General features: G+C 46.3%; 1 protein-coding gene across 2 annotated transcripts in view; it reads right to left on the bottom strand.

Annotated features, from left to right (window-relative positions):
* BEND4 (BEN domain containing 4) overlaps nt 1-4,849 on the bottom strand; it is a 33,609-nt gene extending 28,760 nt beyond the window's left edge. For both annotated transcript variants that reach the window (XM_008140260.3, XM_028143725.2), the window contains exon 1: nt 4,378-4,849. In XM_008140260.3, the coding sequence (XP_008138482.2) occupies nt 4,378-4,849 (472 nt within the window). The remainder of the gene's footprint in view (nt 1-4,377) is intronic.
* Between the last annotated feature and the right edge of the window lie 20,707 nt (nt 4,850-25,556).

Genomic DNA, 25,556 nt, shown 5'->3' with positions numbered 1-25,556 from the left:
CACTTAATACATATTGCAGCCAGCAATACTTCAGCTTTCCAGACAGAACGTAATTAGAAATGCAAGTGTTGTGCTATGCCCGTTATCGCTAAGAAATGGAGAAAAGTTGTTTTCATATGCACACATTTGAATGGCCACTGATCCATGATTCTTAATTGTGCAAAGTATGAACGTGTATTTGGAATTTTTAAACTGTTTCCCCCCCCCCCTAGTCACAGAATGCTCCACTCAGATGATGGCCGAGAAGTACAAAGTCATCAGTTTACAAAGGGACTTTAAAACTACTTATTTTATCCCTAACTTCTCTGATAGACACATAAAATGTCAGTCACAAACCACCCTAAAATGACCACTTCTGTCTAACTTATTTTGCTTTATTGTGCAGTCTGTTGGGAGATATCAGGCTGCAAATTGTACCTAATCTGATTCCAGAATCTGAACCCATGATTATTTTTTTAATTACAAAATTTCATTTCTAGAATTTTTCTGAATTTAAGTGGTTTAATCCATCTTAAATCTGTAAGTGAATAAGACGGATAGGAAGTCAGCAATCAAACACAGGGCCCCTACTTTAATGTCCTTCTTTGTAAGCAAAGCCTTGGGTGGAATTTGTCCATCACAGCATACCCCCAAGAGTATTCTGTTTCTATGAAGGAGATCACAGCAGTTGAGATTAGTGGTAACCTTTTGATTTTAGCCCAGCGAAGGGTGAAATCTATTAATATTAAAAATGCAGAAGCCGAAAAATTTTTGTGTGACCTACTATTATGTATTAATACAGTATACCTACCCAAAGGATTTCCAGCTAGTTCAAAATAGATTAATTTCCTTAAAACATTAATATAACTTCTTTTTAAGAAGGGACGTCATGGCATAGGAAGTTAGAAAATGAAAGCCTATTTGGAAGCATCACCCTTGTCTTAAATCAATGAACTATGTCTTTTAAAAAAAATGTCATCCTATTTTTTTTTTTTCTGTAATGGCAAACATCAACACAGCAAAACAGGATGCAATTTTTCTAAATAAATAAATCAATGATGTGTCAAAAATTAACAGATGAGTTAATATACTTGGTGCTATCAAAACCAGATGGTGCTTCCTAATACTCATCCTGCTCAGTCAATCCCTGAATATTTTCTGGACCATCGGTATATAAAATAGGATGCTGCTATTTGTGATGGCAAACAAAAGCAATCATGCCTGCCAAGCACATACTATAACAGGCAGCATTTCAGCTCTGCTAGACAGAAAGTAATTAGAATGCTTTTAATGTCCAAAAGAATGATGCTGATAGGCTGCCACAGATGTGTAGATTTATGAATATTTATATGGTGGTTTATAGCTGACACTTTTATCAGTTGAAGAAGATAAAATATCTGCCTGACTCAAAAGCTTGACAGTCAGGTTAATAAAATCTCATTAAAGAGAATGACCTATGCAATTATATAGGATTTATTGTAATTCATTTTTGATTGTACTCTGCTTAAAGATGCAATTTCCCATTTCCTGATGCCAAATTTAGGCTGCATATCAAGATCTACGTGGGTTTTAACTCTAAGCCTCCCACAGAGGAAAAATATGTTTTAAAACCATGGTATATCCCCCCCTTTTAAGGAAAATTACACTCTTCATGGTATTTTATAAGAATGTTGAAAAAAATTTATTTTTAATCACATATTTCTCCTCTCAATGGTTTATGGCCCATACATAAGATTCACTTCAACCCTTTCGCCTTTTCACTGCATTTACTCTGGACACACTTATCTCTCTTCTTCTATCCTTGACTCATTTAATCACACTGATGTTCTGACTATTTTCAGTTTTCTTTACCAGGTGGTTTGAGGAAATTGCAATAACACTTTTGTTGGGGGGCAATAAATAAGTGATCACCCCCGCCCCCGCCCCCACCCAGTATGGTTAAATGGTCATCCCTCTGAGCACACATGCTCATTGGTTCAAAGTGGAACCACTAGCTCATCAACAAGCCAATCAGCACCTCAGGCGACTGTCCCTCTGATGGTCACTCACATCACTGTGCCTGTTAAGAGATGGCCTTGTCCATCAGTGATTAATAGGAACACAACTCATGATGTCTGGTACCATGGGCTATATTTTCCCTCCAGACCAAGCACGTGGTATCCTGACCTTTGGTGTTGTCAAACTGACCACTCTATGACCTCTTAAAAAAAAAAAAAAGAAAGAAAAAAGAAGCCTTGAAAATAAAAGAAAGGGGCCATCCACAAGCCCCTTTTCACTTCTTTAGATTGAGTGATGTGATTTCCACCTGGGGACAGAGACACAGTAGACTAAATAGGACATTAGAAGAAATAAGAAAAGAGAGCATTTAGAACACAGTGAGAAAGGAAAAAAACCCCACAAAACTACTTGTGAATGTACGCAGCAGGGAAAGTGCCAGAGTAGGAAAGACTATGGACAGGATAGCAAGTGACTAGTGCAGAGAAAAGAAGGAAAAAGCAAGGTTAAAATAAAACTACAGGTAAAAGTGGAAATGAGAGGGGCAGATTTATTGTGTATAAAAGGAAGTAGAAGACTAAAAGTCAGCAATGACTGACAAGAGAAAGCAAGATGAGAGCAGACTAACCAGGACAGAAAAAGGAGAGGGAAAAGCCCGAATGAACACGGTGGAACTGAGGTTATGCAAATGAGTTAAGCAAAATATAGAAAACAGGAAAAGGACTCAAACTTGTGAAAAACAAAATAAAAATATAGGAGGATAAAGCAGCGCTGGGGAATAAAAATGGGCACGAACAAATCAAGTCCCGGGAGAAAGAACACAAACCCCTTCCGGGGGTAAAACAGAAGAATGAGGAGGAAAATAAAAGTGGGCAAGTCACCTGAGAATGAATCTAAAAACACAACAGAACACTGGGGCCAAGAGCAACGGAAACAAACAAACCACCACAGTGAACAACAAGGACACCCACAGAAGAACCCCATTCAAAGCAGCCAAACATCTCCAGATCAGTGAGGTATGTAACAAAACAAGTCTTCACTAAAACCTGTAATTAGATTTTCTTTCTCAAAACCAATCCTTCAAGTGTCAAAATATTGACAAACAACAGAACATGGGCGTCGGGGACCTATAACTCATTTAGAGACAATGCTCGGATTTTCATTAGAAATAAAGCCCTGGACTCATTGATATGCAAAATTTGGGGCAAGGGGCCTCTCAAGTGTCCTGAAAGGCCCGAGCAGGAACTTTTAGTTCTGATGAGCCAGAAAAACGTGTTTGCATGTCCTCAGGGAGCAGAGAGGGCCCTGGTTCGCAGGCCCCGGGCTATGCTGGCCCACCTTTCCTCCCGCTGCCAGGCAGGAGGGCTGGCCTTTCCCCAGGGCTCCCCCTCCTCCCCCACCCCGCCCCGCAGGCTCCAGGTGAAGGAGAGGAACCTGGCACCCTGGGGTGGACCCCGCTCCCCGAGGCATTTCTGCAGGCCCCGGCCCAGACGCTCCGGGGCGGGAGACCCCGCGGCGCAGCAGGGTCCCACGGCGGGGAAGCGCGCGCGGGGTGGGGGTTTGTGTGCCAGGGCCGGGAGCGCCCGGGCTCTCGGGGCTGGGGCGGGGGGCAGGGGGCAGGATGCCTCCTTCCCGGAGGTGGGCCGCGGGGTCGAGCGCCAGTTCCACCTGGTGGCGGGGGCAGAGGAGCCCACGGGCCGGGCTGAGACTTTGGGGGGGGGTGGAGAGAAAGACACAGAAGCAGAGGCAACGCGCGCACCAGAGCCAGCCGAGCAGACCGCGGCGCAGAGTGCATCCAAGAGCAGCAAAATAGGACCAGAAGGCAGAGGACGAGAGGGAGAGACGGAAAAACAAACGGAGAGAGAGAGAGGGAGGCGAAGGGAAGAAGTGGAAGGAAAAATATCGCGGCGGCGGAGGCTAGGAAGGGAGGGTGTCCCCCCAGATCGCCGGAGCAGCTCAAGATTCTCCGGGAGCGGCCGCGGCTGTCACCCTCGGGTGTCCCGGTCTCCACTCCGGGCTGCGGCCTCGGCGCCACGGCCGCCTCCCGCGTCCCCGCCCCATCCCCGCCGCCGCCCGGCCACCCGGGCATTTCCCGGGCGCCACGCCGGATCCGAGCGGCGGAGCCACCTGTTAAGAGGCGCGCGCCGTCGGAAGCCCGGAATTCGGCGGCGGCAACGCTGCGGAGCCCCCCAGAACTTGCTGCCCGCGCGGGGAGGCCTCCGGGGTGCGCTCGGACGCCGCGCCTCTCAGCTGGGTGTTCACCCCCCCCCCCAATCCCTCCTGCCCCGCCGGCCGGGCCCGCGGCGCGGGAGGGTGTGCGCCGTCCCTCGCTCCCCGTTCCCCGGTGCCCACCCCTCCCCCCCGGCCTGAGCGGGAAGGAAAGTTGCGCGGAAGAGTTGGTACCTGCGCTGAGCTCCAGGCTCGCACCGTCACTGCCGGCGCTGCTGCTGCCCGCGGCGGCCGCCGGACCCGAGCCGTACCGGACGACGGCGGCGAAAGACGAAGATGAGGATGCGGCGGGGGCGGCGGGAGTCCTCAGGTGGCCCTGGGAGGCGGCGGAAGGCGATGACGAAGAGGGGGCGGCGGCGGCGGCGGCCGCCCGGCCGGGCCCCGGGGGGTAGGTGCTCTGCGCCTGGAACGGCGGCGGCGGCGGCGGCGGCGGCTCGCTGCTGCTGATGGAGACGGCGGCGCGCGTCGCGAAGGGCGGCGGGGGCGGCCGGACGTGCGGCAGCTCCACCAGGGTGGGTCTCTCGTAGCGCCTGGCCAGCGCCGGTCTCTTGCCCGGGAACGTCTTGAGGACGCTGTAGGGGCTGCGCTGCTTGTAGATTTTGGGGGCGCTGGGCCCCTCCTCCGCCGGCTGCAGGTCTTCCTCCATGCTGCGCCTCGGGGCCGGTCCCCGGTCGCACGCCCCCTCCCCGCCCGGCGCCGGGCTCCGAGGGTGCCTCCGCCGCCCGTCCGCCGGCGCTGCCCGAGCGCGCGCGTGCGGGAGGGTGTGTGTCTGTGCCGTGGCCGCCGCCGCCGTCACTGCCGCCTGTCGCTAAGCCTGGCATCGCTGAGCCCCCGCGCGGGGGGCTGCCGCCCGAGAGCTGATTGACAGGCCGCCTCGCCAATGCCTGGAGGGAGAAAGGAAGTCAAGAGCAAGTGTTTAGGGTAATAGCTGCTAATGATAAGGGGGGAGGGGCGGGGCCTGGCGCCGCCGCCGCCCGCGGGGTGCGCCTTCGACGGGGTGGGGGAAGGGGAATGGGGACAGTGGGGGACCCCCCCCCCCCCCGAGGGCGACCTGGTGACCGGGAGGTTTCAGCCTAGGTGAGACTTCGGAGTCCCAGATGTAGAGTCGAGGCTTGGGCTGCTGGCGGCGTCCAGTTTCGGGAAGTAGCTCCTGGCACCCCTACACACTACCCCAAACTCTTGGCGTTGCTCGGCGGGGCGGGGTGGCTAGAGTGCGTGCGTGCGTGCGTGCGCGCCTTGCAAAGGTATTCCAGCCGGTTCCCCAGATCGGGAATTAGCCCCCCTCCCCCCAGCCTTGCGCATGTTGAAGGGCTTGACCCGGGTTGCTGCGCCCTGTTTGCACGCCCAGGGTTCTGCCCACACCCAGCAAGGGGCCTTGGAGTTCATGTTGGTCATAAGAGTGCACAGGGCGTTGCATCTTCACATGATTTCGTTAGTTCTCTGTAAGGGGCCCTGAGAGTGCACAGCAGAATCATTTCCCCATTCTACAGATGAGAAAACCGAGGCTCCTCAAGGAAGAAGCTCAAAGCCACACAAGTGCATCTAGATCGTCTGAATTCACATCCTCACTTCTTTCCGTAGCAGATAGACTCTCTGTGCAATTGAGGGTAAAATATGACCTGACACTTCCCTTTGGGATGGTGATCAGATACTTTCAAATGTTATTTGATATACAGGGTGTCCACCCCCACCCCCCCCAAATGTATACACACTTTAACCGCTGATAGCTCTCCATTTTGAAAATGAAATGTATTTTAATAAAACACTACCTTTATAATTATTCCCAAAGTGTGTGTGTGTGTGTGTGTGTGTGTGTGTGTGTATGTATGTATATATCTATATATCTATATCTATATCTATATCTATATATACATATATTTGTAGGGCCAAGCTGGCCGGAGAGCTCTCACTCTGCATTGAGCAGGCAGTTCCTCTCTGCATCTGGGCCACCAGGCCACGGTTTCTGGAGGACACCAATGAGAGGAGAGCTTCTGTGGTTTGGAGGAGGGTCCCATGGCGCTAGAGATGTCTCCCAGCCACTTTTTAGAGCAAATCCCCCTCCCGCTAGGCCAACTCCAAGACCAGCATACCCTCTTCCAGGTTTGTTTTCCCATTCTTCAATCTTCTTTCTCCAGGTTGGAATGACCCTCTCCTTGATGAATGACCCTCATCTTTCCACTGGGAAGTTATGTTGGTTTTCATAGCTTTCCTTTTAGCCTTGGGGAATAACCCATTCATTTTTCTCTTTCTGGGGGTTCGGGTCTATGGCTTCTCATCTCCCGCAGCTCCTCCCGTGTTTCGAATCCTTCTCTCTCTTTCCTGATTCAGCTTCTGTGTTCCTCCACCCTGGACAGTCTCCCTTTCTCCTGCAGCCTCAGACCGTGCTGTGCTTCCTACCCAACCTCCATTTATTAGAGATGAAATAAATAATGCCATAAATAAAAGTATTTGGGAGTCCAGGAACTGTCAGGGCTGATTAGGGCATAGAGGACATTTTCTTTCTCATTATGCAAAAGCATTTCATGGGGAAATAAAAGAGGTTTCATTGTAACTCATGCATGTCATATTTCAAGGAATTCAAGATATTAATCATATTTAACATTATTTGCAACGTTTCTCCCTGGCTTCTGAAATCTGCTAAATGAGGACACGTGGATCACTGGAAAAAAGGGAGACAAGCATGAGAGGGACAGTTAAAAAATAATGAAATGCTGGTGAAAGACAGGGAGAGAGAATGAGATGCCAGGAAGATGTTTCTTAGGCACATAAGTGAGAAATGGGGGAGCTGCTTCTGAGATGCGAGACAGCTGAAATTGAATGATATACCGGAGGAAATAAATGATAACAAACCTCCCCACACTCTTCTTTCTGTAAAGCAGTTCTGAATTTTGCATTGAAATGTTTCCCTCCCACTTTACTCCCAGATAATTTGCCAGTAAGTCCAGGCTTTTGAAAAGAAATCGGGGTAGTGGCAGTGTGTGTGTGTGTGTGTCGGGGGTGGGGGGGGGGGGGGGCGGGATGTTAGAATTTTTACTGAAGAAGTAATTTCCTATCCCCAGAGCTCCCTCTTTTGCTTATGCATTTTTAATTTGTATCATCTTCATCACTTAAATCACCGTAAGAGACTGGGAATAATACTTCTGTTATATTTTTCCAACTGAAAGGACCTGCCATCCTGTATATCAAAAAGTGGTTGTTTCTATAAAACTAAATGCTGAAATTAGTGATTTCGCTTTTAAAAAAACGTGTGGGGGGTGGGAGAGTGGGTGGAGTGCTCCTAGAAGGAAAAATATAATAAATTTAAAAATGATCAGCTTTCAGATCCTCATGCTAGCAGTCACCTATGTCTGGGCCCATAGAAAAATGAAGTGCTTAATAATCACTCTTTAGAAAAGAAAATGGGTATTTATTCCAACTGTGGAGTTGAACTCAATTTAAAAAATGTAACTGATTTACTAATTCCTGCCTGGGGTTGTACTTAGTTGAATATTGTACATAAATGCTATGTATTGAAATGTTTATAAAATCACTGGTAGCACTTTGTAAGCTTACAGTCTAAATAAGTGATTTTCAACCCTTTTCATGGCATACATAAACTACCAAAATTCTGCAGCACACCAAAAAGTATATTTTTTGCCGATCTAACAAAAAAATATAGGTATAATTTTGACTCATTCACACCGGACGGCTATTGTGTTGGCTGTTGTCATTTTTTAAATTGGACAATCTAAGGGAAAAGAAGTCAGTGCCCCTGACTAAACAGTCAGGTACTGCATATTTTAAAAAGACTGGTTGAAAATCGCTGGGCCACATGATCAGATGGTGACTTTACTGATAGCTTCTCTTTAGGGTCTCCTAGGGGCTGGTAGGATAGCAATTGCACTCATGCTTTAAATCCTTGTAGATATTTACTCTGTATTTCAGAAAAAATAGATAGTAAACTTTTAAAAGGGAAGTGGCTATTTATGGACGGGGGTGATTTTTTTGATTGGCAGCATGTCAATTTCTTGAGCCATCCAGAATATGGCTTTTAAATAATGTCAGCCATGGGAAATGCTTTTTATTGCACCAATTTCAATGATATTTAATGAGCTTCTGATTGACTGTTTGATCTCTCAATGTTTTGTGCTACTTTTAATTCATTTCATAAAATAAGGGAAAAAGTAATTGGAATAAAATTTTGTGACAAGATAATGACCTTCCACTTTGAAATTAAATGTCTGATTAGCTTCAACATTTTAATGCTGAGATGATACTGCAGCAGGAACAGGGGTGCACATTCTGTCATTTGGTGGAAAATGACTGAGGAATGCTCCTTTGCGTTTCTCAGTGCATAGCAGAAAGGGGTGGTGGCCATACAACCATAGGTTGATAGTGCAAGAAGGAACCTGAACAGTCTTTTCGTCGTGTGACTGAGCTTATGCCTACAGCTTTTCTATGACCCTGTCAGATGCTTAGAAACCTCCAGTGACGGGGACCTCGCTACTTCCAGAAGCATCATTTACTCAGGGAGTTATTCAACAGATATTTATTCACTGTCTACCGTATGCTAGGTACCTTTCCAAGCACTGGGGGTATAATGGAACCAGATTCCCAAATCCTACTATTATGGAATTGGGGTGGGCAGATAATAAACAAACTGGTAACTAACTGAACACTATTAATATACAGGTGTCCCCCAAAAACTGTACACACACTGTAACAGCTGATAGCGCAATTTTGAAAATGAAATGTATTTTAATAAACACTACCTTTATAATAATCCAAAATGTGTATATACATTTTTGGGACACCCTATATTTATATAATATATAATAAATATATTCATATAATTTATAAGAACTATAATGTAGTATACTTATAATAAATGTAATAATATATGACATATACTACATAAGACTGCTATTATTTCAGGTAGAAATAACTGATGAAGAAATAGGGTGGGGATGTTATTTTTGAAAGAGTTTGGGAAGATCTCAAATAATTTGCCAGTAAGTCCAGGCTTTTGAAAAGAAATCAGGGTAGTGGCAGTGTGTGTGTGGAACAATTGAGCTGAGAGTTACTTATGCTTATGAAGAAAAGCCGTCCATGAGATGAGCAGCCCAGGGTGAGAGAGAGCAGGTGTGGGAGCCATGAGCAGGAACAAGCTTGATGTTCTCAGGGCTGAGAGAAGGGTGAATGGTCAGCGTGTCCTGGCCAGGGGCAGAATGGAGGAGATGAGGCCCGAGGGGCAGGCTGGGGCCAGGCCGTGCAGGGCCTTGTACACCCGGGGAAATGTTTGGGATTTATTCTAAATCCAACGGGAAGCTTGTAACACTGAGGAGTGAAATGACCAATTTATGTTCTCAAAAGATAATTTTCAGAAAAGGTACAATCATGGCTCTTATACAGACATAGAAATGAACAGATTTTGAAAATGTTATTTAACTTGTTCCATGTCCTCGTATTATTCAAAGGGGAAGTCAAAAAAGCACAAATTGATATGAAATAAAGGAATGTTCACTTGAATGCATATATGTTTTTTGCATGTGTAAACAGGTTTTTTCACGGGGATTGTGGGTGAAAGGGGGAAGGGAATCCCTAACAGACAGAAAGTCGGCATGTTTATCAGTTACCTATCTAAACTTTCAAAGTTGTAAAAATAGTTCAAAGGAAGGAGTAGAATCAGATAACTGGGCACCGTATGCTGTATGTAGACAATGCATACTTTTCCAGTGAAACAATTTATTTTCTACAATGCTTTCTTTAAACAACACTTTTTATTTAGAAACTAGAGGCCCGGTGCATGAAATTCGTGCATGGGGGGGGTTGTCTCTCAGCCCAGCCTGCACCCTCTCCAATCTGGGACCCCTCGAGGGATTTCAGGCGACCGGGCTGATCAAGGGAAGGCACCAGCCCCATTACCCCTCTGCTGCAGCCACTGCCAGCCACTGCAGCCACCAAAGTGTTTTCATCAACACGGACTCTAGTCCCTTCACTGTGAAAAAATGACAACTTTCTTTAGGCATTTTCAAGATGTATCTTTCATAGGATATGACATTTCTTTTTTTTTTTATCCTCACCTGAGGATATGTTTCCATTGATTTTTAGAGAGTGTGGAAGAGAGAGGGAGAGACAGAGAGAAACATCAATGTGAGAGGGACACTTTGATTGGTTGCATCCTGCATGAGCCCTGACCATGGGCGCCAGGCTGGGGGGCATGCAGGGACCCCTGGGCTGCACGCAGCGGTGGCCCCCGGGGTCTCCACACACCCCAGAGGCCAGCAGCCAGCCCCCTGTCGTGGGCGCCGGGCTGGGGGCATGGACCCAAACCGCCGCTTGGTGCTGGAGCATTCCCAAGCGGCTGCACCCATAGGCTCGAAGTGGCCAGGGGGCATTCTGGGACCATGCCGCTCAGGGCCTAAGCGCAGGCCTACAGGCTAGGAGCGGCCTGGGTCTAGAGGATGTTTCTGGGACCCAGGCCGCTGCTTGGTGCTGGAGCATTTGCAAGCAGCTGGGGGCGGGGCAGGGATGTTCCTGCCCTGCCAGGCCGATTGGCGCCTGTACCCATAGGCTCCAAATGGCCAGGGGGCGTTCTGGGACCCCTGCCGCTCAGGACCTAAGCGCGGGCCTACAGGCTAGGAGTGGCCTGGGTCCAGAGGATGTTTCTGGGACCCAGGCCGCTCAGTGCCTGCATATGCAAATTAACCACCATCTTTGTTTGGGTTAATTTGCATATTTGCTCTGATTGGCTGTAGGTGTAGTGAAGGTACGGTCAATTTGCATGTTTCTCTTTTATTAGTGTAGACTAGTGGCCTGGTGCACAAAATTCGTGTGTGTGTGGGGGAGGGTGTCCCTCAGCCTGGCCTGCACCCTCTCCAATCTGGACCCCTCAGGGGATAACCGGCAGTCGGACATCCCTCTCACAATCCAGAACTGCTGGCTCCTAACTGCTAACCTGCCTGATTGCCCCTAACTTCTTCTGCCTGCCAGCCTGATCGTCCCTAACTGCTCCCCTGCTGGCTTGATTGCCCCTAACCACCTCTGCCTCGGCCCCGCATCCGGGACACAGGATTCCCTCCTCCAGCCAACCACAGGCACCTGGGATCCAGGCTTCCCTCCCTCTGGTCAGCCATTAATACCCAGGCCAGCTGCAGCCACAGGGGATGGTGGGCTGGTGGCTTCACCTGGGCTGCAGCCGCAAGTGCTGGCACCTGAGACCGTGGGTGGGTGGCTTCTCCATCTCCTGGGTCACAGCCAGCAGCAGGTACTGGTGCCCGGGACCGCGGGGTGGGTGGCTTCTCTGTCTACCAGGCTGTAGCCAGCTGCAGGTGCTGGTGCCTGGACTGTACGCGGGCGGCTTGTCCATCTTCCCTGGGATGCAGTGTGGGTGACTTCTCCGGCTGACTGCAGCCTAGGATCATGGGGCAGGCGGTTTCTTTGTCTCCTGGGCTGCACCCAGCCTCAGGTGCTGGGGCCTGGTTTCTCTGTCTTCCCCAGGACTTGGGGCAGGCGGACTTGAGGCTTCTGCTTTGGGCTGCAGCCTGGGATCAGGGGGCAGGCAGCTTCTTTGTCTCTCTGGCTGCAGCCAGCCTCAGGCGCTGGGGCCTGACTTCTCCGACACCCACAGGCCCAGAGCAGTAGGGGTTGGGTGGAGTTGCCTCCATGTTTTCATGTTAATTTGCATACTCACTCTGATTGGCTGGTAGTGTAGCAGAGTGATGGTAATTTGCATACTTCTCTTTTATTAGTGTAGATAACTACAGATTCACAGGAAATTACATAGTGCAGAGAGTTCCCATTACCTTTCATCCATTTTCTCCAATGGGTCCATTTTTTTGGTAACTATCTAGCCTATATAATAAAGAGGTAATATACAAATTGATTGTCACTCCAACACACAAGTTGGCTGCCCCCCATGTGGACACCAGATGGTCAGCAGGGGAGGGCATTTGTGGGTGATCAGGCCAGCAGGGGAGGGCAGTTGTAAGGGACCAGGCCTTCAGGGGAGGGCAATTGTGGGCGATCAGGCCACCAGGGGAGGGCAGTTGGAATGGACCAGGCCTTCAGGGGAGGGCAGTTGAGGGTGACCAGGCCTGCAGGGGAGGGCAGTTGTGGGTGATCAGGCCAGCAGGGGAGGGCAGTTGTAAGGGACCAGGCCTGAAGGGGAGGGCAGTTGAGGGTGACCAGGCCTGAAGGGGAGGGCAGTTGGGGGGGGGGGCGACCAGGCCTGCAGAGGAGGGCAGTTTGGGGGGACCAGGCCTGTAAGGGAGGGCAGTTGGGGGCGACCAGGCCTGCAGGGGAGGGTAGTTAGGAGGGACCAGGCCTGAAGGGGAGGGCAGTTGCAGGGGGGCGACCAGGCCTGCAGGGGAGGACAATTTGGGGGGACAAGGCCTTTAGGGGAGGGCAGTTGGAGGCAACTAGGCCAGCAGGGGAGAGCAGTTAGAGGTGACTGGGCTGGCAGGGGAGGGAAGTTAGGGACAATTGGGCCAGCAGGGGAGCAGTTAAGCGTCGATCAGGGGAGTGGTTAGGGGGTGATCAGGCTGGCAGGCAGAAGCAGTTAGGGGCAATCAGGCAGGCAGGCAGGTGAGCAGTTGGGAGCCAGCAGTTCTGGATTGTGAGAGGGAAGTCCCAGATTGGAAAGGGTGCAGGCTGGGCCTGATTGCTCAGTGCCATCAGCAGGTACTTGCAATAGCTGCTGGCCCCAATCGCCCCTCAGGGCTTCTCCACCTCCCCCTGCTCCCAAGGGGCAGCAGCCACTGCTCACACCTGCTGACAGCACAGGCCCCGCTCACACCCACTGCTGGTGCCGGCCCCAATTGCTCCACGCCGTCAGTGGGTGTGAGCAGCGGTGGCCGGAGCGGAGCTGCCAGCAGACAGGGGACTGGGGGCCATGGCAGCAGGGGCCAGGCAGGGGTGAGGAGGATGGGCTGAGATCCTTCCCTGTGCCCACCGCAGTCTCGCTGCCCACAGTTCCTTTCAAGATGCACGAATTTGTGCACTGGGCCCCTACTAGTTATATAAATGGAATCATGCAATATGTGATCGTTTGAGCTTTCCCACTTAGTTTAATGCCCCTGAGATCCATCCATATTGTGTGTATCAATAGTTTATTCCTTTTTATTGCTGAATAGTATTCCATGGTATGGGTGTCCCACAGTTTGCTTGACCATTCACCTATTGTAGGACATTTTGTGGTTTTCAGTTTGGGGCTATGACAAGTAAGGCTGCTCTGAACAGTTGCGAACCTGTATTTGTGTGGTTGTGTTTTGTTTGTCTGGAAGTACCAGGTAAAGGTCCAGGGGTAGATTGCTGGGCTGTTCTATGGTGTTTTAAAAGACTCATTCGGCTTTGTGGACAACGAATGGACTGCAGAGGATCAGATAGTTAGCAGAGAGACCATTTATTTTCTAGTAACTGAGTGACCCTTTCAAAATATCATTACGTCTCTTACGTTCCCACCCCTTGACTCCCACGGACTCCAGACTCTGGTGCCACTGGCTGTGCCCCCTGCTGTGGGCAGAGACAAGGAGGAGCCACTGCCTCTAGGATTTGGAGGAAGCGAGGCCCTCTCCCAGGGACATCCTTAGAGAGGTTGGGCACAGAGGGGCGCTGGGCACGTGTCCCGCTGCCCCCACCCTGAGCCCCATGTCCCCAGCCTCCCCCATCCTGTCCCATTTGTCTCTAACCTCACCTTCTACATGCTCAACAGTGGGGAGGTTTTTATAATTTTAAATTATTACTGCTTTGACATAAATGGACATAAAAAAATAAAATATAATCATGTCTCTCCATGGTGCTCCATTGTCTCCCTCGTCCTTAGAGTAAAATCCAGAGTTCATACAATTGCTTACTGCAGGCCCCTCATGATCTACCACCACCCCTGCCTCTGGGAGCTCATTCCTCCCACCCCCTCCCTCCTCACTCCACTCCAGCCTCTCTGGTCTTGAACAGGTCCCAAATGTACTGCCTCAGGATTCTTACTCTCAGTATTCCTTCTGCTTAAAATGTTCTTTCCCCAGTTGTCTGTGTAACTTCCTACTTTATCTCCTTCCATTCTTAGGTGTAGTATCTTTTTTTTCCGTGAGGTCTTCACTGATTACTCTATGTACAGCTGCACTCCACCGTCCCATACAGCAAGTCATTCAACCTCATTTCATTATAGCGTTGATGAGGGGAAAAGATGAGGGGAGGGGGCCCTGTTGTGTAGAGTTTGCATGTTCCCCATCTCTGTGTGGGTTTTCTCGGGGTACTCCTTGTCTTCCCACATCCTAAAGATGTGCACATGAGGTTAACTTGAGTGTCGGCATTGTTTCAGTCTGAGTGTGTGTGTGTGTGTGTGTGTGTGTGTGTGTGAGAGAGAGAGAGAGAGAGAGAGAGAGAGAGAGAGAGAGAGAGAGAGAGAGAGAGAGAGAGAGAGAGACCTTGTAATAGAAGGGCATCCTGCTGTCCAGGGTGTGTGCCAGCCTTGCTCCCTGAGCTGCTGGGGGAGGCTCCAGCCATTTGCAACCCTGAACTGGAATAAGTGGGGTGGAAAATAATGATTTTACTTGTTTTTATCATTCTTAAATATTTGTATAGCTTACATTTATCTTAATGTATAATATTAGAAGTGTTTTGGTTCTTTATTTAGAAGTTTGATGATGCTTTTGTGACCAGAAATAGTCTACAGTCGTTCTCGTCTATATTAGTCTATGGTAGAATTGGTTTCCTTGTACATCATTTTGCTTAAAGTCACAGTTTCCAAGGACCTATCCATGTGGTACTCCCTTCTCCTTTCCTATCTGGCACGTGTCACCATCTGTCATGCTGTACATTGTACTTGTTTATTGTTTGTTTGACTAGAATTTACATTTCTTTTTGTTTGTTTGTTAATCCTCACCCAAGGATATTTTTCCATTGATTTTTTTTTTGAGAGAGTGAAAGGGAGAGACAGAAAGAGAGAGAGAAACATTGATGTGAGAGAGATACAGCTATTGGTTGTAGGCTTGATCCCGGGCTGAGGATCAAGCCTGCAACCAAGGTACATGCCCTTGACCGGAATTGAACTTGAGACTCTTCAGTCCACAAGCCAATGCTCTATCCCCTGAGCCAAACCGGCTAGGGCAGAATGTACATTACTTGAGGGCAGGGATTTTTGTCTGTTCTGTACCCTATGAGTCCTCAGCATTTCGAATAGTGCCTGGGGAAGAGTAAAGGCTAACAAACATTTGTTGAAAGCATGAATGATTTTAGGAGGCTCTGGTAGATCACAGTAGAACTGGGCCTGCTTAGACCAGTGTAGCTATAGTGACAATGGAAGAAAGTAGACATTATGTAGAATGTATTCAAGAGGTGGTCCATTCCATTTCCCCTTCGGTCCATTCCATTTCATACAGCTCTCAACAGTGGAAAGATTTTCCTTGCCTTAAACCCAAATTGGCTTCTTTGCTTCCCAACTCTTGACCCTTGCGGCTATTCAGAAGAAGTTTAATCCCCTTCCCCAGCCTCTTTTCAGAATAAATCTACAAGTTTTTTCTTCCCTTCCAGTGATGGTTTCTAGAACATTTTTGGAATGGATACATCCTTTCAAAGAGTAGAAAAGGACAGTCATCTTTGATTAATTACTATTTATCTCACTAATAGGGTTCTATATTCATTAGAACTCTTTTAATAGCACGTGACAGTAACACAGCACAAATGAATTAAGCATAAAGGTGCTTATAGCTCACAGGACCCTGAAGACTAGAAGTGTATCTGGTGTAGAGCAGCTATGGAGGCTCATGGTGTTATTAGGAATCCACCTTTCTCCATTTCTTGTCACCAATTTTCTTTGTATTCATTCATTCTCTGGCAGGCTCTTCCTTTGTGGTACTCACCTGGCCACCAGCAGTTTGCCACCTCTGTCAAAATGGAATACCTCTTTCCTATCAGCTCCAGTAAAAGCACCAGAATTGACCATCATTGACTAATTGGCTCTTGATAATGGATTAGTTTATTTGTTCATTGACCCTTCCAGTGTTATGATGTTGGGACTGTTTCCCTTAAAGCTAAAAGAACTTTAAAAAAATACATTTTTATTGATTTTAGAGAGGAAGGGAGGGGAAGAGAGAGATAGAAACATCAATGATGAGAGAGAATCATTCATTGGCTGCCTCCTGCACGCCTCACACTGAGGATTGAGTCTGCAACTCAGGTATGTGCCCTGACCTGAAATTGAACCATGACCTCCTGGTTCATAGGTCAATGCTCAAGCACTGAGCCACACCAGCTGGGCAACCCTAAAAGAACTTTAAAAAAAAGGAATTGAAGAAAATCGAACTCACATCAAGAAATATTCTTTGTCAAACTTAGTAAACTTAATATTTTATTCTCTATTTTTTAATTTTCTTCACTTTACTTTTCTTATTTTTTTTCCTTTCCTTCAATTTCTAAAAGAATATTTCTCCCATAGAGCTGAAAGCATCCTAGACAGAATATGCTTTAGATGTTTATGAGAATAAAGTTGAATATAAAGTTGGAGGGGGGAAATAATTCAGAGAAAGTTGAGGAAATGTAGTAACAAGTCAAACTGTGGGTGATTCAGTTTCTAAGAAGAGTATGCAGTCTCCACCAGCAGGATCAATTTCCATTCTGCCCTCAATAACTTTTTCTCTATGATTATTATATTGCAATAGGAAATGATCAGTCCATAATGTTAATTAGTGACTAAGCCATCATTTTATTCCATTGAACCACAGGAGGACCAGCTTCCACGGAGAAGGTTCTGAATTGAGCCAGTGAAACACAATCTTAAATATTGGCAACTTGAGATTTTGTAAGATCACATACTATATGCTTTACTGGAATTTTTACAGATTAATCCACCCTATAGGTACCCAACCAAGAAAGCAACTGGATTTGTCTGGTGCCTGGAGGATTTCATGGTTTGCTAACAAAGCTGCTGTGAATACCCATTTTTGAAAACCAATAGACATATGTTTTTGCTGCAAGAATTGTGACAATTTTCTAACTGCTATAATGTCTAGGCAGCTGGGCTTTTTGGGTTTTGTTTTCTAGGCTAGGAAGAGGAAAGTTTTGTTATTTTTCTCTTTTTTGTATTTAAAAAGCAGCTGGTGATAAACTTCATGTGTTGCATGATGATCAGCAGTGACCCTTTAACTTGTTCAGGTTATTCAAACTTTTGGGTCTTCTCCCCAACACTACAGACAAGCATCAAAGGTAAATGATTAATGAATCATAGACTTTTCTGTAAGGGTCTGTATTAGTTTCCTAGAGCTGTTATAACAAAGTATGGCAAACTGGGTGGCTTACAGCACAGAAATGTATTGTCTCGTGGTTCTGGTGGCTAGAAGTCAGAGATCAATATGTCAGCCAGATTGGTTCCTTCTGAGGGCTGTGAGGAAGCATCTGTTTCATGACTCTCCCCGGCTTTTGGTGGTTGGTTTGCTGGAAATCTCTGGGGTTCCTTGGCTTATAGAAGTATCATCCACACCTCTGCCTTCATCTTCACATGGTGTTCTCCCTGTGTACCTGCCTATGTGTCCAAATTTTTCTTTGTGGTACTTTCTTACTGTAGCCCTAGCAAACTGGTACATATGCCATAGAGGTAGGTTAGATAATTTCTATGAACCAAAATGTGTTATGTCATAAAGGTCAAGTATTTGATATTTTAAAAACAAGTCTGCCAGAATTGTATGGATTAGTATGTATAGACAGAGACTTAAATGCACACAACAGATAGACACTCTTGGGCACAAACAGTGGGTTCTCATGAGGCTACAGACCACAAAGCCAATTTGTAAGTGATTGTTAAGAACAGGGACTTTAGATAATTTACATCACACCCTTGGAGATATCCAATATGCTTTAATGAATTCAAGCATAGCCCAGGAAATGCTGAAGGAAAGTTACATAAGGGTAACACCTCCATGCCTTCTCCAGCCCCCCTAACCCCAAATTATGGTTAGACAACAAGTTATTCTGGTTGAATCAAACATAAAAATTACTTAAAATGTGGATAAGTATATTTTTAGCCAGCCAATCTTAATCTTTGCTGACTTAACCTTGGCAGGGTGAAGTTTGGAAAATGTTGATACCCAGGTCCTTCCCCAGACCAGCGTAAACAGAATCTCTGGGAGAAACCAAGATGGCGGCATAGGTAAACACCTGAAATTGGTGGAACTTGAGGGCAGCTTTCTCTCAGAGGTGCTTGCATATGAATGGCCTGGACCTTTGCAATCTAAAATTACCTAACCAACTGTAGCTGGGTCAGAGAGCCCCAGAACTTCCAGAGGAAGGCCCAAGGCCCCACGGCAGCTTGCATTGCTTCACAGCTGGGCCTAATCTGGGCACCTCCAAACCCCAAACAAAGAAGAGGAATCTGAAGATCTTTCTGTAGCTCCTGCTGGATGGCCTCAAGCAAAGGCGAAATTAGCACCTCCTTGGAGATCCAAGAGCCAGTGTACCCAGTGGTCAGAGTGGGACCATCCAGATTACAACTCCTGACATCAATAAGGGACACACTCAGGGGGCAGACTCAGTGAGTACCAAAGCCCCACTGAAGCAAGTCTTGCCCCATAAGGGTGTCTCCAGCACAGATGTTCTCCCATCGTAGACACAGCTGATCATTACAGCCAATTGGCCTGGAGGTCAATTCCTCCCAGTGATACCAACAACAATCAAGACTTAACTACAACAAGACTGTGCACACAGCCCACAAAAGGGTGCACCAAGAGTGTCCACCTCAGGTAATTGGGGAGGCTGAGCCACTGGGCCCTATAGGACACCTAGCACACAAAGCCACTCTATCAACACAGGGAAGCAGCCAAAATGAGGAGACAAAGAAACAGGTCACAAATGACAGAAATGGAGGAAAGCGAACTACTGGATATAGAGTTCAAAACCACGGTTATAAGGTTTTTCAAGAATCTTCTAGAAACCTCTGAGAAATTTAGTGAGACCCTTGAGGATATGAAAAAGGACCAACTAGAAATTAAGTATACACTGACTGAAATAAAGAATAATATACAGAGATCCAACAGCAGACTAGAGGATTGCAAAAATCAAGTCAAAAATTTGAAATACGAAGAAGCAAAAAACACCCAATCGGAAAAGCAAAAAGAAAAAAGAATCCAAAAATATGAAGATAGTATAAGGAGTCTCTGGGACATCTTCAAGTGTACCAACATCCAAATTATGGGGGTGCCAGAAGAAGAGAGAGAGCAAGATGCTGAAAACCTATTTGAAGAAATAATGACAGAAAATTTCCCCCACCTGGTGAAAGAAATAGACTTACAAGTCCAGGAAGCGCAGAGAACCCCAAACAAAAGGAATCCAAAGAGGACCACACCAAGACACATCATAATTAAAATGTGAAGAGCAAAAGACAAAGAGAGAATATTAAAAGCAGCAAGAGAAAAACAGTTAGTTACCTACAAGCGAGTACCCATACTATTGTCAGCTGATTTCTCAACAGAAACTATGCAGGCCAGATGGGAGTGGCAAGAAATATTAAAAGTGATGAATAGCAAGAACCTACAACCAAGATTACTCTACCCACCAAAGCTATCATTCAGAACTGAAGGTCAGACAAAGAGCTTCACGGATAAGAAAAAGCTAAAAGAGTTCATCACTGCCAAACCAGTATTATATGAAATGCTGAAAGGTATTCTTTAAGAAGAGGAAGAAGAAGAAAAAGGTAAAGATAAAAACTATGAACAACAAATACATATCTATCAACAAGTGAATCTAAAAATCAATTGAATAAAAAATCAGATGAACAGAATAAACTGGTGAATATAATAGATTCAGGGGCATAGAAAGGGAGTGGACTGACAATTCTCAGGGGTAAGGGGTGTGGGGGGTGTGGGAAGAGACTGGACAAAAATCGTACACCTATGGATGAGGACAGTGGGGAGGCGGGTAAGGGGAGAGGGTGGGGTGGGAACCAGGTGGAGGGGAGCTATGGGGGAAAAAAAGAACAACTGTAATAATCTGAACAATAAAGATTTATTTTTTTAAAAAAAGAAAATAGAATCTCTGGGGTGAGACCTTTCATTGGTGTTTTTAAAATCTCTGGGTGATCTGAATATATAGCTCTCTTGAACACCACTGCTTGAAGTAATGGCAGTGTGACTGGAATAAACACATCATGGTATCAAGGTAACAACCACTTGGAAGAGCAGTCCACTTTGGGATGTCTGAGCATTTTGCTGTTTATGAGCAAAATAGGGTATCTCCCAGTCTCCTCAAAGACAGACTAAGTTACTGCAATTAGAGAACAATCACATCCGCTTGAAGTCCAGGCTAAGTGAGGAGTGAAAGAGAAAGAAATGGATTGAATGCAGAAGATGATGGAGACTAGCAAGATGACAAGTTTGTTGTGTACAAAACTCAGTCTTTTGTGAGAGGGAAATACCTTCAGCTCAGGTGGACACCTGCTGTGAGTGGTCAAGGCAGCGATTTAAACTTCTATTTAAACTTCAATTTATTGTTGCAAGAGACAGAAATCCAACTCAAACCAGGTTAAGTACAAAGGGAAATTTATTGGCTCATTCAACTCAGAAGGTTGCTAAGGTATCTCATGGGAAGGAAAAAGGACTGCAAGAATTAGAGAAAAAGGGACTCACTGGTTCCAGGATTTTCTCTGTCCATCTAACTCTCCTCTCTCCATGTTGGAGGAAAGATGGCCAGTAGACACAAAGTGTCATCTTGCCAGCTTAAAATCCACAGTAGACAGACAGCTGTCCTGTGCTATCCTTGGACCAATTTGTTGTTGTTGTTGTTAATCCTCACCTGAGGACATTTTCCCATCGATTTTTAGAGATAGTGGAAGGGAGAGAGAGAGAAACATCGATGTGAGAGAGAGACATCCATTGGTTGCCTCGTGCACGCACCCCGACCAGGGCTGAGGATCTAGCTTGCAACCGAGGTACATGCTCTTGACCGGAATTAAACCTGGGACCCTTCAGTCAGCAGGCTGGCGCTCTATCCCCTGAGCCAAACCCTAGGACCTTGGACCAATCTTTATTGCTTGGGAGAGAGCGTGCTGTTATGAGCGAGGCCTGGGTCCCAGGGCCACCCACTGGTACCACATGGGGGAGTGGTTCCCTAAGGAAAGGATGCTAGGTAGACAGAAGCAACTGCTCTCTACTGCATCTTGGAGCATGAACTAGCAAGCTTCTCTTTCAACCTTGAACAAAAACCACTGTGGGATAAACATGGTCCTTAAATCAAGGAAAAAGCCTTTGGAATTGTAAGGGAAAAATGAAATGGCAAAGGAAGACATTGTTGAATGTCAAAAGCAAGGGTCAGATGGTTTTATGCTTTGCTATCTCTTTTCTAGTTGGTGAAAGTTAAGAGGATTGATCTGGACATCAGATGTTTGTTCATAGACAGATACACCTATTCAAACTGGACTTACTCTGGACACATTCTGCTCTGGAAAGCAAGTACTGTATTTTCTGTAATGCGTATGACAACGTCTGTTACTTGGGTTACTTTCCTTTTAATGAAAGAACCTAGTGGTTTTTTTGTTTGTTTGTTGCTGTTTTTTCTCCAAGTGGGACTCCAGGCTTCATAAGAAAGGTCACCCACAAATTCGGAAGATATAAACAAACACATGGATGTGAGTCCTGCCTTGTGGAGCCTCCATCTTGAACCTGTGGGGGCAATGTGGTTTCAGCCTTTGAAACTATCACAGGTGTTCTGGGTGTGAGCCCTGCTTTGGGGAGCTCAAAGATAGATTTGTTTTTCTTCAAGTATAGGTTTGTTTTTCTATGGAGTGAAGTTGAAAGAGAACCTATTTTTTTCTTCAAAGCATGTAAGCTGCTCTATGTCCCCAAGTGTCTCACTTTTGCCAGTTGAAGGGTAGCATGAGTGTTATTCTGAATTAAAGTCTGAGTGGCACAGTGTGGAATTATGCAGTTGGAGGCTGTGCTAACTAACCGTTATCTGTGTGTCTGAGAAGCAGGAGAGCATAGAAGTTAGGAGCGTGAGCTCTGGAGCCAGTCCCGTGGGTTTTATGTTGGCCATTCCACTTCGCAGCTATGTGTCCTTGCACTAGTTGCTTAGCTCTCAGTATCTGGTTTCCCCATCTGTCGAATGGGATAAGAATAGTGCCCTCTTGGCAGCATTGTTCTGAGGGTGAAAGAAATGAATACGTGCCACACAGACAGAACCTGGTGCACGAAAAGCACTCCATAACGTTTAACGCTTATCATTGTCTTCCTCGTCTTTAGATCATTAAATGAAATCCTTTGTGTATATCTTAATTCCAAGTGAACAGTGGCCCAGGAGAGGGATCTTTAGCTTAGGCTCCTCTCCTGGCCTCACTGTAAGCCATGTGAAGAGCACAGACCTTGGAACCAGCAGCCCTGGACCCAAATGTAGGCTCCACCACTTGTTGGCTCTGAGATGGTGGACACGTTGTACTGGTACCATTGTAATGAACTGCTTTCCCTTTTCTGGGTCAGACCAAAAAGGCCCACAGTTTCTCATGGGGGAAATCTGAGGATATTTACCTTAATTTAATTTAGATTAAGTATGGTGGACATAAGGGCTTCAGACAGGTGTGACACACCTGTCACCAAGGAAGCCACTCTTCCAACCTAATCGGGGACACTGTAAGTTAGTCTTTCCATTTATCACGTGGGTGTTTACCTCTCACTAGACCTTTAGTTGTTATGAGTCTCCTCACTTTTGAATTATGCTTTTTAACTTTCTTCTCAAGTTGGTCATTTCCAGACTACAACAAGGACGACAGCTTTTCCACCGCATCATTCCCCTGGACATCACCCATATCACCTCCCAGGAACACAAGACTGACCTGGACTGTGCAGAATCCCTCTCCCCTACATGCGACTCCTTTTCCTTTTTGCTTCCCCTTCCTCTTCTAGACAGGGAGAACCTCCGAACCTTGGAATAGGCAGGTCTACGCCCTTCTGACAGCTTGAAGCAGTTACAAGAAGACAGAGACCTTCTTCTGTTTCTCCTTTGTAAGATTACAAGAGGTTCCTTTTGTCTCAGGAGGGAATAATTAACCCAGTTATGAGTAACTGGAAAGAAACAAAGGGAAGACCAAGTATTATGGGCATGCCCAGTAAAGTCTGAGTGAACTAGAGAAGGTACTTGTCTGTCAGTCACACCTGGGAGCAGGTCCTTGGCCAGAGTAGGTGTGGCCACTGTAAGGGTGGGAAAATTTGAGATACTTAAGCTCCTAAACAAAGGAGTTCACTCTCTTGCCTCCTGTGCTCTAGTATGCTTGACTCCTGGCATGCAGGGGCTCTCACGCTCCTGCATTCACCTGCACCGCCCACAGCCTTGTGGATGCCATGCAATGACTGATGGACCACAATTAGCCTAATGCTAAACTGGACCCAATTCCACATGGAAAGGAGACTTTGGACACTGGCTTTGCTTCGAGCTCTCCTAAATCTCTAGCCGCATATCTTCCAGGACTGGATTAAAGGAAGTGGAACTCTGGAAACCCAAGGATATAATTCCATGCAAATAAAGCTTTCTACAACATCTCATCACCTCATGAAGGCGTCCAGAAATTCTTATTCCACTAGTACCCCAAGTACCCCACTCCCACTAGCAACAGAGAAAGGCCATCCACACATTTCTCCAAAAACAGTACAATTCTGAGTCCCGTTGGGAAACCAAGATAATGACACTGACCTCACGTCTCTGCTGAGTGGGCAGATCAAAGAGACCACGTTTACCAGCTGCCCCAGGCGCAGCACCCATGAGCAACCATCGGCTTAGTTACACTTCAGCCTCTCTTTTCTCCCCCCACTGGTAATGTTTCAATAGACGGAAGATACCCTAAAATGCATTGTGATTTGTTTTTAATAATCTCCCATTTTGTACCTTTCTTGCTTTCAAGTTTTTGCTATTCTGGATTTCAGAAAATAGTTCGGTTGCCAGAATTGGTTGGATAAGCTACTTTTAAAGTTCGTCAAGTGATACAAGTTCTGTTTTGCAGAGTAGTCCTAGCAATTTTCCTTTTACAGAACCATCCTATAAGAGCGTTTTGACAAAAAAGGAGGATTTATAAAATTCACATCATGAGAACTCTTACTATCCATACCCAGGAAAATCCTTAAGCCATATACATCTCTTCCCTTCCCTTCCTCTTGATTTATTAGAACATCAAGATAAATCAAGACATTGATTGTCATAAAATAATCTAACATGGAGGTATCCAAAGATAGGACATTTTAGTTATTTATTATTACCCACTTCAATAGTGAATTCCTTTCTTGGGCTACTGGCTTAGTGGTATCTGGTGGCCTCATGTTTTAACTTTAACTATTTAATTTAAACTCAGTTCAATAGCTCATGTTTATGGATAAATGAGCAAAGCAGTAAATATCAAAAGCAAAAAATAAAATTACTATGGAATTTAATATGTCAGAAAGCAGAGTCTGGTAAATGTTAGGGAAGTGTGTCTGTTCAGAAAGAAAGGCCTGCACTTATGATGATGCAGCTAACAAGGAAATGGGATTGACACAGCAATTCTCTGTTTTCGTTGTCCCCTGAGGTTAGAGATTATGCAGCGCATGTTTCTGCTTTTAGCTTCTTTGGTAATTCCTTTGGTGAGAGACTACACTCTGCATATTTGTCAAGGTTGCACTCCTGTTAGGTCCCGAGTATTTGAGGTAACACATTAAACACTGTTCTCATAGGAGCTTTGAGCTCCATCCCTCCCCACCCCAGCTGCCCACAATGCCCCCTTCCCATGGCTGATTTCTTTATTTATGCTCAGTTACCAGGGAATTCCACAGAGGTAACGTGAGTCTATCTCAACAATTGTTGCTGTGAGAAATGTTGAAATGGTTGGCCTGATGACAAAATGTTTACATTCTCTATTTGATGTGTCATTGTAATCCTGAGGCCTTTTAACACCAATTGAAGGTAGACGAAGAACAGGAAACTGTGGAAGATCAACATGGATTTGAATGAAAGATAAACTAATTAGGCTTCTTTTATGACAAAGAAACCTCGGTTTGGATCCAGTGTCTCTTTGGTAATAGTTATTGTAGCTGAATGCTTGGGTAGAAGTGTCATCAATAAACCCAACTCAGGCCATTGAAGGAGCAAAGGGCTATGTTGACTGACTTCCTGGGAAGGTTACAGAGGTAACAGAGTCACTATGTGTGCCACGCCAGCACAGCCAAGGGTTCGGCGAGCCTGAGGGAGGGCTGGTGAAGGATGAAGAAAAAGACAAAGAGAATAAGCTGGGTCTAGGTGGATCTTCTGTGCCTGGCTGAGGCCACAGAATAGATCCAGACTGCAAAGCTGATGCTTTATTTATAGTCAGGGGTAAACAAGGTAATCTACAATGTTCTTGTAAGTTTCACTTGTTTTGGCAGCACTTGCTGCCCCTC

Source organism: Eptesicus fuscus, chromosome 2 (assembly GCF_027574615.1).
Source record: "Eptesicus fuscus isolate TK198812 chromosome 2, DD_ASM_mEF_20220401, whole genome shotgun sequence".
Lineage (NCBI taxonomy): Eukaryota > Metazoa > Chordata > Mammalia > Chiroptera > Vespertilionidae > Eptesicus > Eptesicus fuscus.
This window is presented reverse-complemented; position numbering and strand designations above follow the sequence as displayed.